Source organism: Canis lupus, chromosome 19 (genome assembly GCF_048164855.1).
Source record: "Canis lupus baileyi chromosome 19, mCanLup2.hap1, whole genome shotgun sequence".
NCBI lineage: Eukaryota > Metazoa > Chordata > Mammalia > Carnivora > Canidae > Canis > Canis lupus.
Window position 1 is genome coordinate 56,510,925 of NC_132856.1, and position 12,686 is coordinate 56,523,610.

Here is a 12,686-nt window from a genome sequence, read left to right on the forward strand (position 1 = left end):
GGCTGAGGCTGAGATCCATGCTGGCATCTGTCCCTGAACAAGCCAGGAGGCCCTCTGGCACTAGCCTCGAGCAGCCCAGGGCAGCTCACTTATTTTATTTTTTTTTTAAGATTTAATTTATTTATTTGGTGGGGGAGAGGGGACGAGTAGGGGGTAGAGGCAGAGGGGGGGAATCTCTCAAGCAGGCTCCACACTGAGTCTGACACGGGGCTTAATCTCGAGACCCTGAGATCACGACCAGAACCGAAACCAAAACTCGCTCCAGGGACTGAGCCACCCAGGCGCCCTGGGCTAGCTTCTTCCTAATGATTTCCACCTTCCCTGAACGGCCAAGGTGTGGAGCTGAGACTCCCCTCCCACATACAGGCCTGTCTGATACATAAATAGAAGTGGTTGGAAAGGTAAACTCCTACATGCTTAAAAAATTCATTTTTAGAAGTCCATTTGGAGGAGGAATTCTTTTATTTACTTATTTTTAAGTAGGTTTCCCGCTGGGCATGGAGCCTGACTCAGGGCTTGAACCCATGACCCTGAGATCAAGACCTCTGCTGAGATTGAGTCGTATGCTTAACCGGCTGAGCCCCCGAGGGGCCCCTGGAAGAGGAATTCTAACATTTCATTTCAAGTACATTATCCCTAGACATACGTATAGGTTTCACATTTTTGTTTTTTGCTTTTTAAAAATATTTTTTTTTATTTATTCATGAGAGACACAGAGAAGAGGCAGAGAAAGAAGCAGGCTCCCTGCAAGGGGCCCGATGTGGGACTCTATCCCGGACCCCAGGATCATGCCCTGAGCCAAAGGCAGACACTCAACCACTGAGCCACCCAGGCATCCCCTTAGGTTTCATATTTTTGAACATAAAAACACAAATATGCACACACCAAACCACAGCTCACATGTTTGTTTACTGAGGTGCCAGACAAAGTGGTAACTTGATAAATGAACTGAAATGAATAGAAAACCAGCACAACGCAGTATATATAGCGCCATCCTCACTTTGTGTTTAAATTTATATACACACATATATGTGCCCTGGCTTTGCCATGTCCTTGGGTAAGCCACTTAACCTCGCTGGGTCTCAACTGCAAAATGGCTGGGAGTCAAAACTACACTAGAGGGGTCTGTTGAGGCCGAGCACCGTGGTACCAGCGTAAATAGAGCCTGACAGTGTCAACCCTCTGGCAGGCAGCGTCAGGTCTTTTCACTTTTTGGCCACACACTCAGTTTCCCAATGTTCTCAGGGGCTCATGAACAAATTTTATAACCTGGAGGAAAAGGAGGAGGAAGCTTTACATTAAAAAGTCAACCAGGTTGGGCAGCCCAGGTGGCTCAGCGGTTTAGCGCCACCTTCGGCCCAGAGTGTGATCCTGGGGACCCATGATCAAGTCCCATATCGGACTTCCTGCATGGAGCCTGTTTCTCCCTCTGCCTGTGTCCCTGCCTCTGTCTCTCATGAATAAATAAAATCTTTAAAAAAAAGTCGGGGGATCCCTGGGTGGCGCAGCAGTTTGGCACCTGCCTTTGGCCCAGGGCGCGATCCTGGAGACCTGGGATCGAATCCCACGTCGGGCTCCCGGTGCATGGAGCCTGCTTCTCCCTCTGCCTATGTCTCTCTGTGTGTGTGTGTGTGACTATCATAAATAAATAAAAATTAAAAAAAAAAAAAAGTCGGGGATCCCTGGATGGGTCAGCGGTTTAGCACCTGCCTTTGGCCCAGGGCACGATCCTGGAGTCCCGGGATCGAGTCCCCAGCATGAAGCCTGCTTCTCCCTCCTCCTGTGTCTCTGCCTCTCTCTCTCTCTCTCTCTCTCTCTCTCTCTCTCTGTGTGTGTGTGTGTGTGTGTGTGTGTCTATCATGAATAAATAAAATTTAAAAATCTTTAAAAAATAAAAATAAAAAATACAAGTCAACCAGATGGGAACGCCTGGGTGGCTCAGTGGTTGAGCGTCTGCCAGCCTGCGACCCCAGGGTACTGGGATCAAGTTCCATATCAGGCTTCCTGTAGGGAGTATGCTTCTCCCTCTGCCTAGGTCTCTGCCTCATGAATAAATTAAAATCTAAAAATAAGTTTTTAAATCCACCAACCAGATGGATTTAAAAAGGTGGCTGATTCATATAATGGAATACTATTCAGTCTTTAAAAGGGGTACAACACGGGATCCCTGGGTGGCGCAGCGGTTTGGCGCCTGCCTTTGGCCCAGGGCGCGATCCTGGAGACCCGGGATCGAATCCCACATCGGGCTTCCGGTGCATGGAGCCTGCTTCTCCCTCTGCCTATGTCTCTGCCTCTCTCTTTCTCTCTCTGTGACTATCATAAATAAATAAAAATTTAAAAAAATACAATAAAAAAAAATAAAAGGGGTACAACAGGGCGGCCCCGATGGCACAGCGGTTTAGCACCGCCTGCAGCCCAGGGTGTGATCCTGGAGACCCGGGATCAAGTCCCACATCGAGTTCCCTGCATGGAGCCTGCTTCTCCCTCTGCCTGTGTCTCTGCCTCTGTGTCTCTATGAATAAATAAAAATATTTTTTTAAATAAAATAAATAAAAAAATAAAAGGAGTACAACACGTTAGTTACCCTGTGAAGACTGAGCCCAGGATGCTCAGGGAGGAAACTGGACACAGAAGGCCCACAGTGTGTGAATCCACATGTGTGACACATCCAGGACAGGTTCGTCCGTGGACAAAGGGGCCCCGTGGGGGCCAGAGGGCTGGGGAAAGACTGCTGATGGGAACAGGATTTCTCCTTAGGGTGATGAAAATGTTCTTGAACTAGAAGTGATGGTTGCCCAATCCTGAATGTACTAAAAATCATTTAATGTTTTAAATGGATGAACTTCAGGGCAATGTGAAGTGTATTTCAATGAAGCGGTTACATAACAATAAAAACCAAACCAAATCCAACCCGACCAGGAAAGCAACATGCCTGATGTTGTGATTTTTTTCTGCATAGCAATTCGATACATTTTTCTGGATTTTGCTCATTTTTAACAGTGGCATTGTCCTTAACTTTCAAAACGAGTGAAACATCTAAAAAGCCATCAGTGTCAACAAGGAGCCCACCTCTGTGACTTCTGCCCCTGGGAGCAGCGCCCGCCTGGGGACAGTCCCGGCATTTCCTCTGCTCCTCATAGCTGGGCGTCGCTCCTACTTCTATTTCATGGTCACACTTGACATTTGAGATGGAACTCATCTGCCGTACAACTGACCCATTCAAGAAGCAAACAACTCGAAGGATTTCGGTACATCCCCAGATGTGTGCGGCCATCAGCCAACCTAGAACATGCTCGTCAGCCCCACGAAGCAGCCCCACCCCCCACCCAGCGTGCTTTCAAGGGCACACTTGGCACACTTTTAAGGACCAAGAGAGACAGAACTTTTTCGTTATCAAGTCAGATCTGCCCACATCACTCCTTGATCATCAATAAAAGGTGCAGGGAAGAGGTCGGTGTGAATAATGCCTCTGCAGCGTGGAGCTGCTCCTTCCCTGCAGTCGACACCTGCCCCTTCCTCGGCCTCCGACTTCAGCTAGAGACAGCATTTCAGGTCCTCAGGACCCACATTGGTGCCCAAATTTCCCAAGGCCTCTTCAGGGTCACGTGACTTCTGGTTGCTGACTCAGGCCCCTCTCCTAATGGAGGGCATGGCTCTTTCCTCGCTAGTAAGTGGGGACAGTGCCACTCACCTTGCTGAGTGTTATGGGACACGCGGTTCCAAGCTGGAGGGCTGGATATGCCCCTGGGCTCGGGTTTGGGGACTGTGTAAAAGTCAAAGCCTGACACCTCCTGAGTGGCACTTAGACCCACAGCGCACCACTCCGTCTTCGACCCTGTCCTGTCCCCTGAGCGGGAATGATGCCACTTGCCAGCTCCGTGTCCCCAGGCTCCGGTGAAGAGGCACAGAGCGCCTCAAGAACAACTCGTGAACAGGAGAAGACACAGCCCCAATGCATCTGTAAAAGGCATTTATTCTGAGAATCTAAAAATCTGGACAAAGAATATTGAACTTTTTAGAAAAAGCCTACACGGGATTTCGTGGTTTCTTCCTAATACATTAACAAATCTAATAAGAAGGAGAAAAGAAAAACTTTAAAACAGTATCTCTCCAGTTTGTCTGCAGTTATGTGATTTAAAATATTCCTGTTCTATTGAGGTAAAAGCTGCAAACTTTGGTAAAGTTAGAAAAATTAACAAATCATTCCAAAAAATACAAAACCGAAGGAGAAAAAAAAAAAAAAACATGAAACAAAAACACAACCAAACCCTAAGTTATAGCTTTCTTGGTACATATACAATAACTACAAAAAAAATTCATTTAAAAAAAGTACTTAAAAAAAAAAATAACCCAAAAAATTCCCTCTTATAATTCTCAGTTGGTGAGCTGACCATTCAATTGAAAGGATCCACAGAAATGAAATCACCCCCAAACACTCACCCGGTATCGGGAAGAACTGGCTAACCCCAGTTTCAGAACCTGGCTGGCGTTTTCAACAATTCAGTGCTAAAAGAGAGCCCCGTGTTTACAACAGAAGAAAGACCCCAAGGCACTTGAACATGGCTTTGAACATGTGCTTCCGCGGTGCTGCGGGTGGGCTGGCCCTTGGCCGCACGCCCGGCCCCGCGCAGGGCAGTCCAGCGGCCGCAGTGGTTCCCCCCTCCGTCACCTGGGCAGAGGGCTCTGCGTGCAGGGGTGCAACACGGAAGCGCACGGGGGGAGGGGGGGTGCATGGCTTCGGGACAGGAGTCCACACCGCCGGCCAGGACGGCCCCTCTTCTCGCCACCTTCCCGGCGGGCGATGGCGGGGCCAGGGACACCCCGGCCACTGGCTTGTAGGCGGCAGGATGCCGTCAGGGAGATGCGCCCAGGTTCCACTTCGGGGGGCCGAAGCCACACACCTTGAAGAGATTGTTCTAGGCGGCCGGGCGCCTTCTTGTTCGGCGGCGGGAACTCGTGGGAACTTGGCGCTGGGGACACAAGCAGCCTTCGCGCCAAGGCATTTTTCATTCCATCTTCAGAAAAGATTTTTTTGTTTGTTTTTTTGCTGATCAACTGCAGGCTTGGTATTTTTTTAAAAACCAAAATAAAAACACTGAGAAGTCCAACTTTCTCTTTCTTTGAGCCGTAATACAAACTCCTGAAAATTTATAGGTTAAAAAAAAAAAAAAAAAAAACACAAAACAAAACCAGGAAGACAAGGCTTTTTAGGGAGTGGAGGAAAAACTACATGTTTAAGTTAAGCCCACTAAAAACCAAATAGGGGGCAGAGACCCCCAAGACACGTTTTTTTAAAAACTGCCGGCGAGAAGTGCTTGAGGATCACCGCCCGCTGCCGTAGCCGGGGAAGAGCTGGTTGAGGATGGCCTGCAGCGGCTGGTTCACCTGCATGGCATAACTCCGGCCCAGGTCGTAGCGGCAGGCCGGGCAGCTGAACACCTGAGCCCGGAAGGATCTGTCCAGGCAGTCCTGCAAGAGAGGGTAGAGTGAGAGGCAGTGTCCCCGCGGCCCCCCGTGTGGAGTGAGCAACAGTAACCGACTTCTCACAGGGTCCAGAGGCCCCTCCTGACCCTCGGTCTCACTTTCTGCCTCTAGGCTGGCCTCCCTGGGGCTCCTCAAAGACTCCAAGCTCACCCTGGCCTCCAGGCCGTGGCACTTGCAACTCGTGCCACCTGACAGTCCTGCCATTCATGCCTCGGCTCTAGTCACCTCCTCAGAGGACCCTTCCCCGATGACCCTGGAGCATCAGAAGATCTGAACCCTACTTGTCTTCAAACAGCACCCGCACCAACACAGAATACGTGTTCAATAAATATGCACCGATGAGAATGAAGGAAGGATGAAAGGAAGGCAGGATCTCTGGCCCTGAGCCAGACAATCCTCAACCAAGTGACAGCTGGAGAGGAACGCCAGGCAGGAACAGAGCTACAAGGTGGACGTGCCCTGGAGAGCCAGCTTCCCGCTCGGAGACACAGGGAGGACGCTGCCTGCCCGGCCGGACTGGGCACGCAGGTGCACACACACCTGAAGGATGGGGTCAGGGAGCTGGGTGAAGGGGTAGAGGTCACCACGGGGACACGCCTGCTGAAGCCACCGCACGTCCACTTCTAGGCACAGGCTGTGGCTTCAGCTTCCATTTGTAAACACTCAATTCTTTTTTCAATAAAGCCTACAACCTTGATGCCAGAGACCCAGGGCAGTTCCTTCTGTCCAAAACAACTATGATTCAGCGTTGAAAAGTCAGGTTCTGGGCTGTGGCATTACCCACAACAGCCAGAGATGGAGACGCCGCAAGGTCCAACTGCATGCCGGAAGATTATCCAGCCTTAGAGAGAAAGGAGGAGGGGTGCCTGGGTGGCTCAGCCGCTTCACATCCGACTCTTGGTCTCAGCTCAGGTCTCTATCTCAGGGTTGTGAGTTCAAGCCCTGCCTTGGGCTCCACGCTGGGAATCGAGCCACTTAAAAAAAAGGGGGGGTGATATCCTGCCACCTGCCACCACGTGGATGGACCCTGAGGACACCAGGCTCAGGGAGAGAAGCCAGACCCAGAAGGACACGTCCTGCATGACCCCACCTCCCAGAGGAGGCCTGTCCACAGAGACAACAGGAGATGGTGGGAGCCAGGGGTGGGGCGGGGGGGGGGTCCATGCTTCCCAGGGACAGGGTCTCGTGTGGGGAGATGGAAGATTCTGGAGACGGGGGAGGGGGGCTACATGGTGGGGTGAGTGTGCTTCGTGCCCTGAGCTGTGCACTCTAAGTGGTTAAGATAGAAATTTTTATGTTGGGTCTATTTTACTACAATAAAATTATTTAATAGAAGAAGAAAATCAGCTGCTGGGACAAGCAGGCAAAGCGGTCTCCCTAGGACCACTCGGAGGCTGGGGTTCCTACAGTACCAGCGGCCAGCAGCCCCCGCATCCACAGCACCCACACTGGCTCTGCCGAGAGGCTCGGTGTTGCACTCCCCACAGCCGACTCCATTTCTGCGGCCTGACCCGCCAAGTCCCACCGGCCCAGGCCACCATGGCACACAAGCTGGCAGGGAAGGTGTCGCTCCGTCCTTTGGCACCAAGGCGACAGAGGCTCAGAGGGCCTGCGTGGCTTTCCCAGGCCACACCACCGAAGGGACTAATGGGGCCACACGGCACAGCTCATGGACAGAAAAGTGAAGGGGGGACCCTCCACACTGCTTGGTGGTCCCTGAGTCCCTCCCCTGGTATGACAGCTGACGCAGGAGCCTGGACCAAAATGGGCCCAAGGCAGGAAAGGGGGCCAGTGACTCAGAGAGCAAGAGTGGGCAGGAGGCCGGGACAGTCCCTTCCACAGCTGCCTGCCTGCACTGCCCATAAGTTCCTACCGACCCACTCGAACTACAAGACGCTACAAAAAAACAATAACAAAAACAAAACCATCCCCACATGCCAGTGCACCCAACCGAGCGACGCTGCCTCCAGGGCACTCGGGGTGGTGTCGGGGACCTCTGTGGCCATCACGACTGGGGGGTGCTCCTGGCACGGAGGGTATGGGGCCAGGGATGCTGCCCGGGACGCCCCCGCAGAGAACGGCCCACCCCAGCGTCAGCGCAGCTGCAGAGGAGACCCTGGCCACCCCACCTCCCCCCACACTGGCCCCCCGCCCCACATCTCTCTTCCAGTCCAGCCCTAAGACCAACCACCCTCCAGGCTCACCTCCCAGCCCTCGTTCCCTACAGGCCCCAGCTGGTCCGACCTGCCTGTCCAGGCTTCCACACAGGGCATTCTCCCTTCCCGAGATGCCACTTCTAGGAAGCCCTCCCTCCTGCTCCTCTAAGAGCCCAGCACCTCATACTCTCCATCCCAGTCCACATCACGCTCAGTCACCATCTGTTATAACCAGACCTTGGGCCAGAACTGTCACCCATCCTCTCCAGCCCTGGACCCCCAGCCCGAAAGGAGGCTGGGGGAGAACATTCCAGGGAAGGAACAACTAGACAACACTCCTGAGGCAGAGGACCAGCGTGGCTCAAGGTCACGAGGAGGTGCGCAGGGTGGCACAGGTACTGTTTTACTCTACAGCATGGAGGGGACACGCGAGTGTGAGGAGCACGGGAGGGGGTGATGGGAGCCCGCGATAAAGGCTAGAGGGCCACCTGGACGAGGACGAGCGGGCCCTGGGAGGCCTGGGACCCAGGAGCACACAGAAGCCAAGCCAGAGGGGGTGGCAGGTATAGGGCAACGGTGGTCACAATGTCCCTCTGAGCACCCTCCACCCGGGCCCCGCGGCCACCCTGCTCACCTTGCACACGTTATGCTGGCACACGGTCGTGATGGGGCGATACACCAGCTCCTGGCAGCAGATGCACTGGAACGCCTCCTCCACCTTACTCAGGAACTTCTGGAACTGGAGGAGAGCGAGTGAGCACGGTACAGACACCCCCTCCCCGACAGTGTCCGAATGGTGCCCCCCACCCAGGGCCCAGAGGCAGCTCTAAGACAAGAACATAGAAGCCCGGAGGCCAGGCCACGCCCAGGGTCACACCGAGTGGGACCAGGGACCAGCAGGACCATGAGAGCGGAGGCCCAGAGCACGCCCAGCCTGGAGGCAAAGGCGCGTTCCTCGGCAGCTCCTCAGGCGGGCATCTCAGCCCCTCAGTAAACTGGTGCCAAACTGGTCCTGGCTGCACGCTGCCTGGGCGTCAGGGCCCCTCGGAGGGTAAAACAGAAGTTGCCAACATAGAGTGTGGAGGCCAGTGGGGGAGACCAAAGAGGAGCCGGACAGGGACAGAACATCACGGCGGTCCTGGGGGAGGACAGCAGGGGACGGGGCGGGCAGAGCCCTGGAAGACCGGCGATCAGCGCTCCATGGAGAAGGCAACCTGGAGGGCACGTGGCCGGCTGGGGCTCGGGCCTCCGGATGCCACATCTGAATTCCGGGACTCGTGCAGGACACCTCATGGGGTAAAGGGACTTTGCAGGTGGGATTCAGGACCCTGAGATGGGGCTATATCCTAAGTCACTCTGGTGGCTCACTTCATCACAAGGGCCCCTGTGTGAAGAGGACAGAGGGAGGTCTGACCCCCAGAGAAGGCCACGTGGCCACTGAGCCTGGGGCCAAGGATGTTGCCACCTCCTGAAACTGGAAAGCGTAGGGAACCTTTTTGTCCTGGAGCCTCTGGAAAGAACCAGCCCTGCCCATGCCTGTGCTTAGCCCCCAAAGACCCACTTTGGGCTCCTGCCCTCCAGAATTTCACGTTGTTTTGAGCCACCAAGCCGGTGGTCATTTGTCACGGGTGCTGCAGGGGACTCGTGTGGGAGCACCGTGGGGGCAGGTACTCCAGGCTGAGGGAACCGCGAGGGCTGAGGCCCCGAGACCCGAGGACCAGGGCCAGGAGCGGACAACAGAGGCGACAGGCAGACTCCAAGGGTATGTATCGGACTCAGAGCCCGTTCCCGCCAGGTATGGCAGTGGCCAGAGGACCGAGCTGTTCACTTATGGTGACCCATCCCTGTCACTCATCTCACTCAGGGCAGGAAGACCGAAAATAGGCCTGCTTTGGCAGTTCCTCAGAAAGCTGAACACAGATGGACCTTAGGATCCAGCAGTCCCGTGCCTGGGATGGTACACGAGGGGGCAAGCTGGCACATTCACACCCCGTGCGCCCAGCAGCAAGGTCACAGCAGGCAGAGGGGCAAGCAAGCCAGTGTCCCTACAGGTGAATGGACACACCCAGTGTGGTCCGTTCACACGCTGGAATACGAACGATCCAGCCTTAGGAAGAAAGGGACCCTGACACCTGCTACCACATGGACAGGCCCCGAGGACACTGGGCTCAGGGAGGGGACCCAGACCCAGAAGGACGCCTCCTGCATGACCCCACTCCCAGGAGGTCCCCAGAGGAGGCCCATCCACAGAGACAGAGAGGAGGTGGGGGGAGCCAGGGCTGGGGCAGGGGGTGGGTGGGAGGTCAGTGCTTCCTGGGGACAGGTCTCCATGTGGGGAGACAGAAGGTTCTGGAGATGGTGGTGGGGGAGGGTGCACACCAGGGTGAGCATGCTCGGTGCCCTGAACTGTGCACCTAGAGATGGTTAAGGTGGTGAACTGTTTCTATTTTGCTGCACAAATGAAGATGAGAGGAGAGGTCGCCCAGGATGGGTGGGGTGGAGGTTGGCGGGGGGGGGCACTCACCGGCCCATCTTTGAGCGACTTGAGGATCTCGCTCCACAGCTTAGTGTTGCTCTCGTCCTCCTTGATGAGGCTGCTCTGCTGGGCCGTGAGGCTGTAGGGCTCCACTTTGCTTTTCTTAGGTGTCCCTCCTGGGGACCCAGCACCGCCCTTGCCACCTGCCGGGACGGAGCGGTGCGTTAAGAGTGGGCGGGCGGCGAGCGCACACACATGGCTGCTGCCGCAGAGACACCCACCTCTGGACTTGCTCTTGCGCTTGCCCTTCCTGGGGGACGTGAAGCCCTCCTCTTCCTCCTCCCCCTCCTCCTCCTCGGCCTCTCTCTTGCTGTTCTCCTTCTCCTTCTCCTTTCTGGCCCGGGCCTCCAGGTAGCCTTCCGGATACTGCAAGAGGGTGGAGTTGGGCCGTGAAGAGCACAGAGGGGCCAGGGACCAGGGCCTGTGTCACCCGACGCCCTGCCCACCCTCCCCCCACACCCCTCACGTTGTTGACACTCCCTCCCCAGCCCCGAGGTAGCCTCAGGGTCTCGGGACTCCTGCTCCCGACAGCCTCTAGGGAGCCTCTGGCCAATCTCTAATTGCCAGACTTACCAGGAATAAACGGGTTGAGGGCGCAACATGCACCCTATAGGGCAGAGGCGAAGCAGTAAACATGGGAATGCACAGAAAGTGCTTAGCATCAGATCTAGCAAGTAAGAGGAGCTGATTATTATCCTCATTAATTCAGAGGTAGGCAAACCCTTCCCACCAGGGGCTGGCAGCAGTGTCTCCAGCTTCAGAGCTCCGCTGGAGCCCAAAGGCCGGCAGAGCCCAGAAGGGAATGAATGGGCGTGGCTGGGCCTCCAGAGAACTTCATGTCTTTAACATTGTATTTATTTGACAGAGAGAGAGAGAGAGAGAGAGAGGGAAAGAGAAGGAGAAAGAGAGAGAGAGAGAGAGAGGGAACACAAGCAGGGGGAGGGGCAAAGGCAAAGGAGAAGCAGGCTCCCCCTGAGCAGGGAGCTGGATGTGGGACTCGATCCTAGGACCCTGGATCACGCCCTGAGCTGAAGGCAGACACTTAACCGACTGAGCCACCCAGGCACCCCCGGAGTACAAGAAAGTGGCCCCAAGGACTTTGCTTGCCAACCTCATGTTGAGGAGTCTGGGGCTCCTCCAGGGTCTAGCAAGCATTACTGGGTTATAACCCCAGCTCTAAGGCAACTCCAATCATGCGGGATTTCCCCATGTGTCACCTAGAAACCGTCAGGCTTCTTCAGCAACACAAGCGTGAAGTCACAAATACTCTCAGCAAACGCTGGTGCTCCCGTCCCTTGGCTATTTTTCTCCCCGGTTCCTTTGCTTCTGAAATTCTCCATGGTACAAACATCATGTTCAAAAGACAACTCTTTGTGACCCCCGGGGGGAGGCGCTATCTGATTCTCAGTAGCAATTAAGATTCCTTAAATAGTCCCACACTGAGTTATCAGCTGTAAAGAGACTCGCCATAATGAACAGAAACACCATAATTATGGTGCAGAAAAGGCGCGCCGCGCACCGGGTAAACCCTGGGTGATGGGATCAGGAGATGGGAGACCCAGCTGCTGTGAGGAGGTGAGTGAGGGCTCGGAGGGAGCATTCCTCCCCACATCCCACCGGTTTTGTGGGTTTGCATGCTTGGAGGAGGCGTGGAGCCTAGCAAAAAGGAAGAACCCGGATTCCACACGGATTCTGCATGAACTCCTCCCTGAGCACAACTCTCACAAGGAAGTCTGGCCCTCCACCCTCAAACTACGAATGCAAAGACACAACCACTACCTGCCTACCTGCCCCCTGCCCCAAGATCTACTGGCTAAAGAACCCAAATGATACAGCCAGCGAGGTGCCAGCAGCTTGGTGCCTGCAAATCATTAAGTAAACAGAAAGCTGAGAGGGCTTCCGGCCGAAAGGCAGGCTCCAGCCGGCCAGGCACTCGCTGCGCAAAGCTCCCTGTGGCCGGCTCTGCCACGATCCCCACTGACCAGCCAGGAAGACAAGACTCAAAGCTGGGCAGCTCTGGGGCTGGGCTGGGCAGCATTAGGCACCATACAGGCCCAAGGAGTCCAGAGCTGAGCTCCAGGGCGGCAAGCGGCAGGCCGAGCCTGGACGTACCTGCATGGTCAGCCCCAGCTTCTTGATCCGGTCCTTCCCTTCCTTGGTCCAGGGGCCAGGTTCCGTGTCGTCCCTCCGCAGGAGGTAGCGCCACACCAGGAAACCCGATTTCCCCTTCTCTGGCCAGTACCTCACGACCTGTGGGGAGGTGTGAGCAAGGTCAGCAACGTCCAGGGCTGGAGGGGGCCTGGCAGGTGCAGGGAGGGCCACTCACCTTGTAGATGCCGTCGTATCGGTTGCCTTCGGCCGGGGCGTATTTGCTATGCTTGCGACCCTTCACGTTCCTCACCACCCGCACGGGCTTCCCGGATCGCCAGTCTTTGGCCTCGGCCCCCTTGCGGTCATTGATGGGGGCGCTGCAGTTCAGAGCCAGCGCCCTGGGGGCAGAAGCGGGGCCC

At 55.1% G+C, this 12,686-nt stretch overlaps 1 protein-coding gene across 5 annotated transcripts in view; it reads right to left on the reverse strand.

Moving 5' to 3' along the window:
- Positions 1-3,953: 3,953 nt before the first annotated feature.
- The window catches only part of UHRF1 (ubiquitin like with PHD and ring finger domains 1), a 32,352-nt gene continuing 23,619 nt past the window's right edge, over positions 3,954-12,686 (reverse strand). For all 5 annotated transcript variants that reach the window (XM_072787718.1, XM_072787719.1, XM_072787715.1 and 2 more), the window contains 6 exons: positions 12,503-12,665; positions 12,289-12,426; positions 10,398-10,542; positions 10,165-10,319; positions 8,275-8,379; positions 3,954-5,469 (listed from right to left, as the gene is read on the reverse strand). In XM_072787718.1, coding sequence (XP_072643819.1) covers positions 5,323-5,469; positions 8,275-8,379; positions 10,165-10,319; positions 10,398-10,542; positions 12,289-12,426; positions 12,503-12,665 — 853 coding nt within the window. In that variant the 3' untranslated portion in view covers positions 3,954-5,322. The remainder of the gene's footprint in view (positions 5,470-8,274; positions 8,380-10,164; positions 10,320-10,397; positions 10,543-12,288; positions 12,427-12,502; positions 12,666-12,686) is intronic.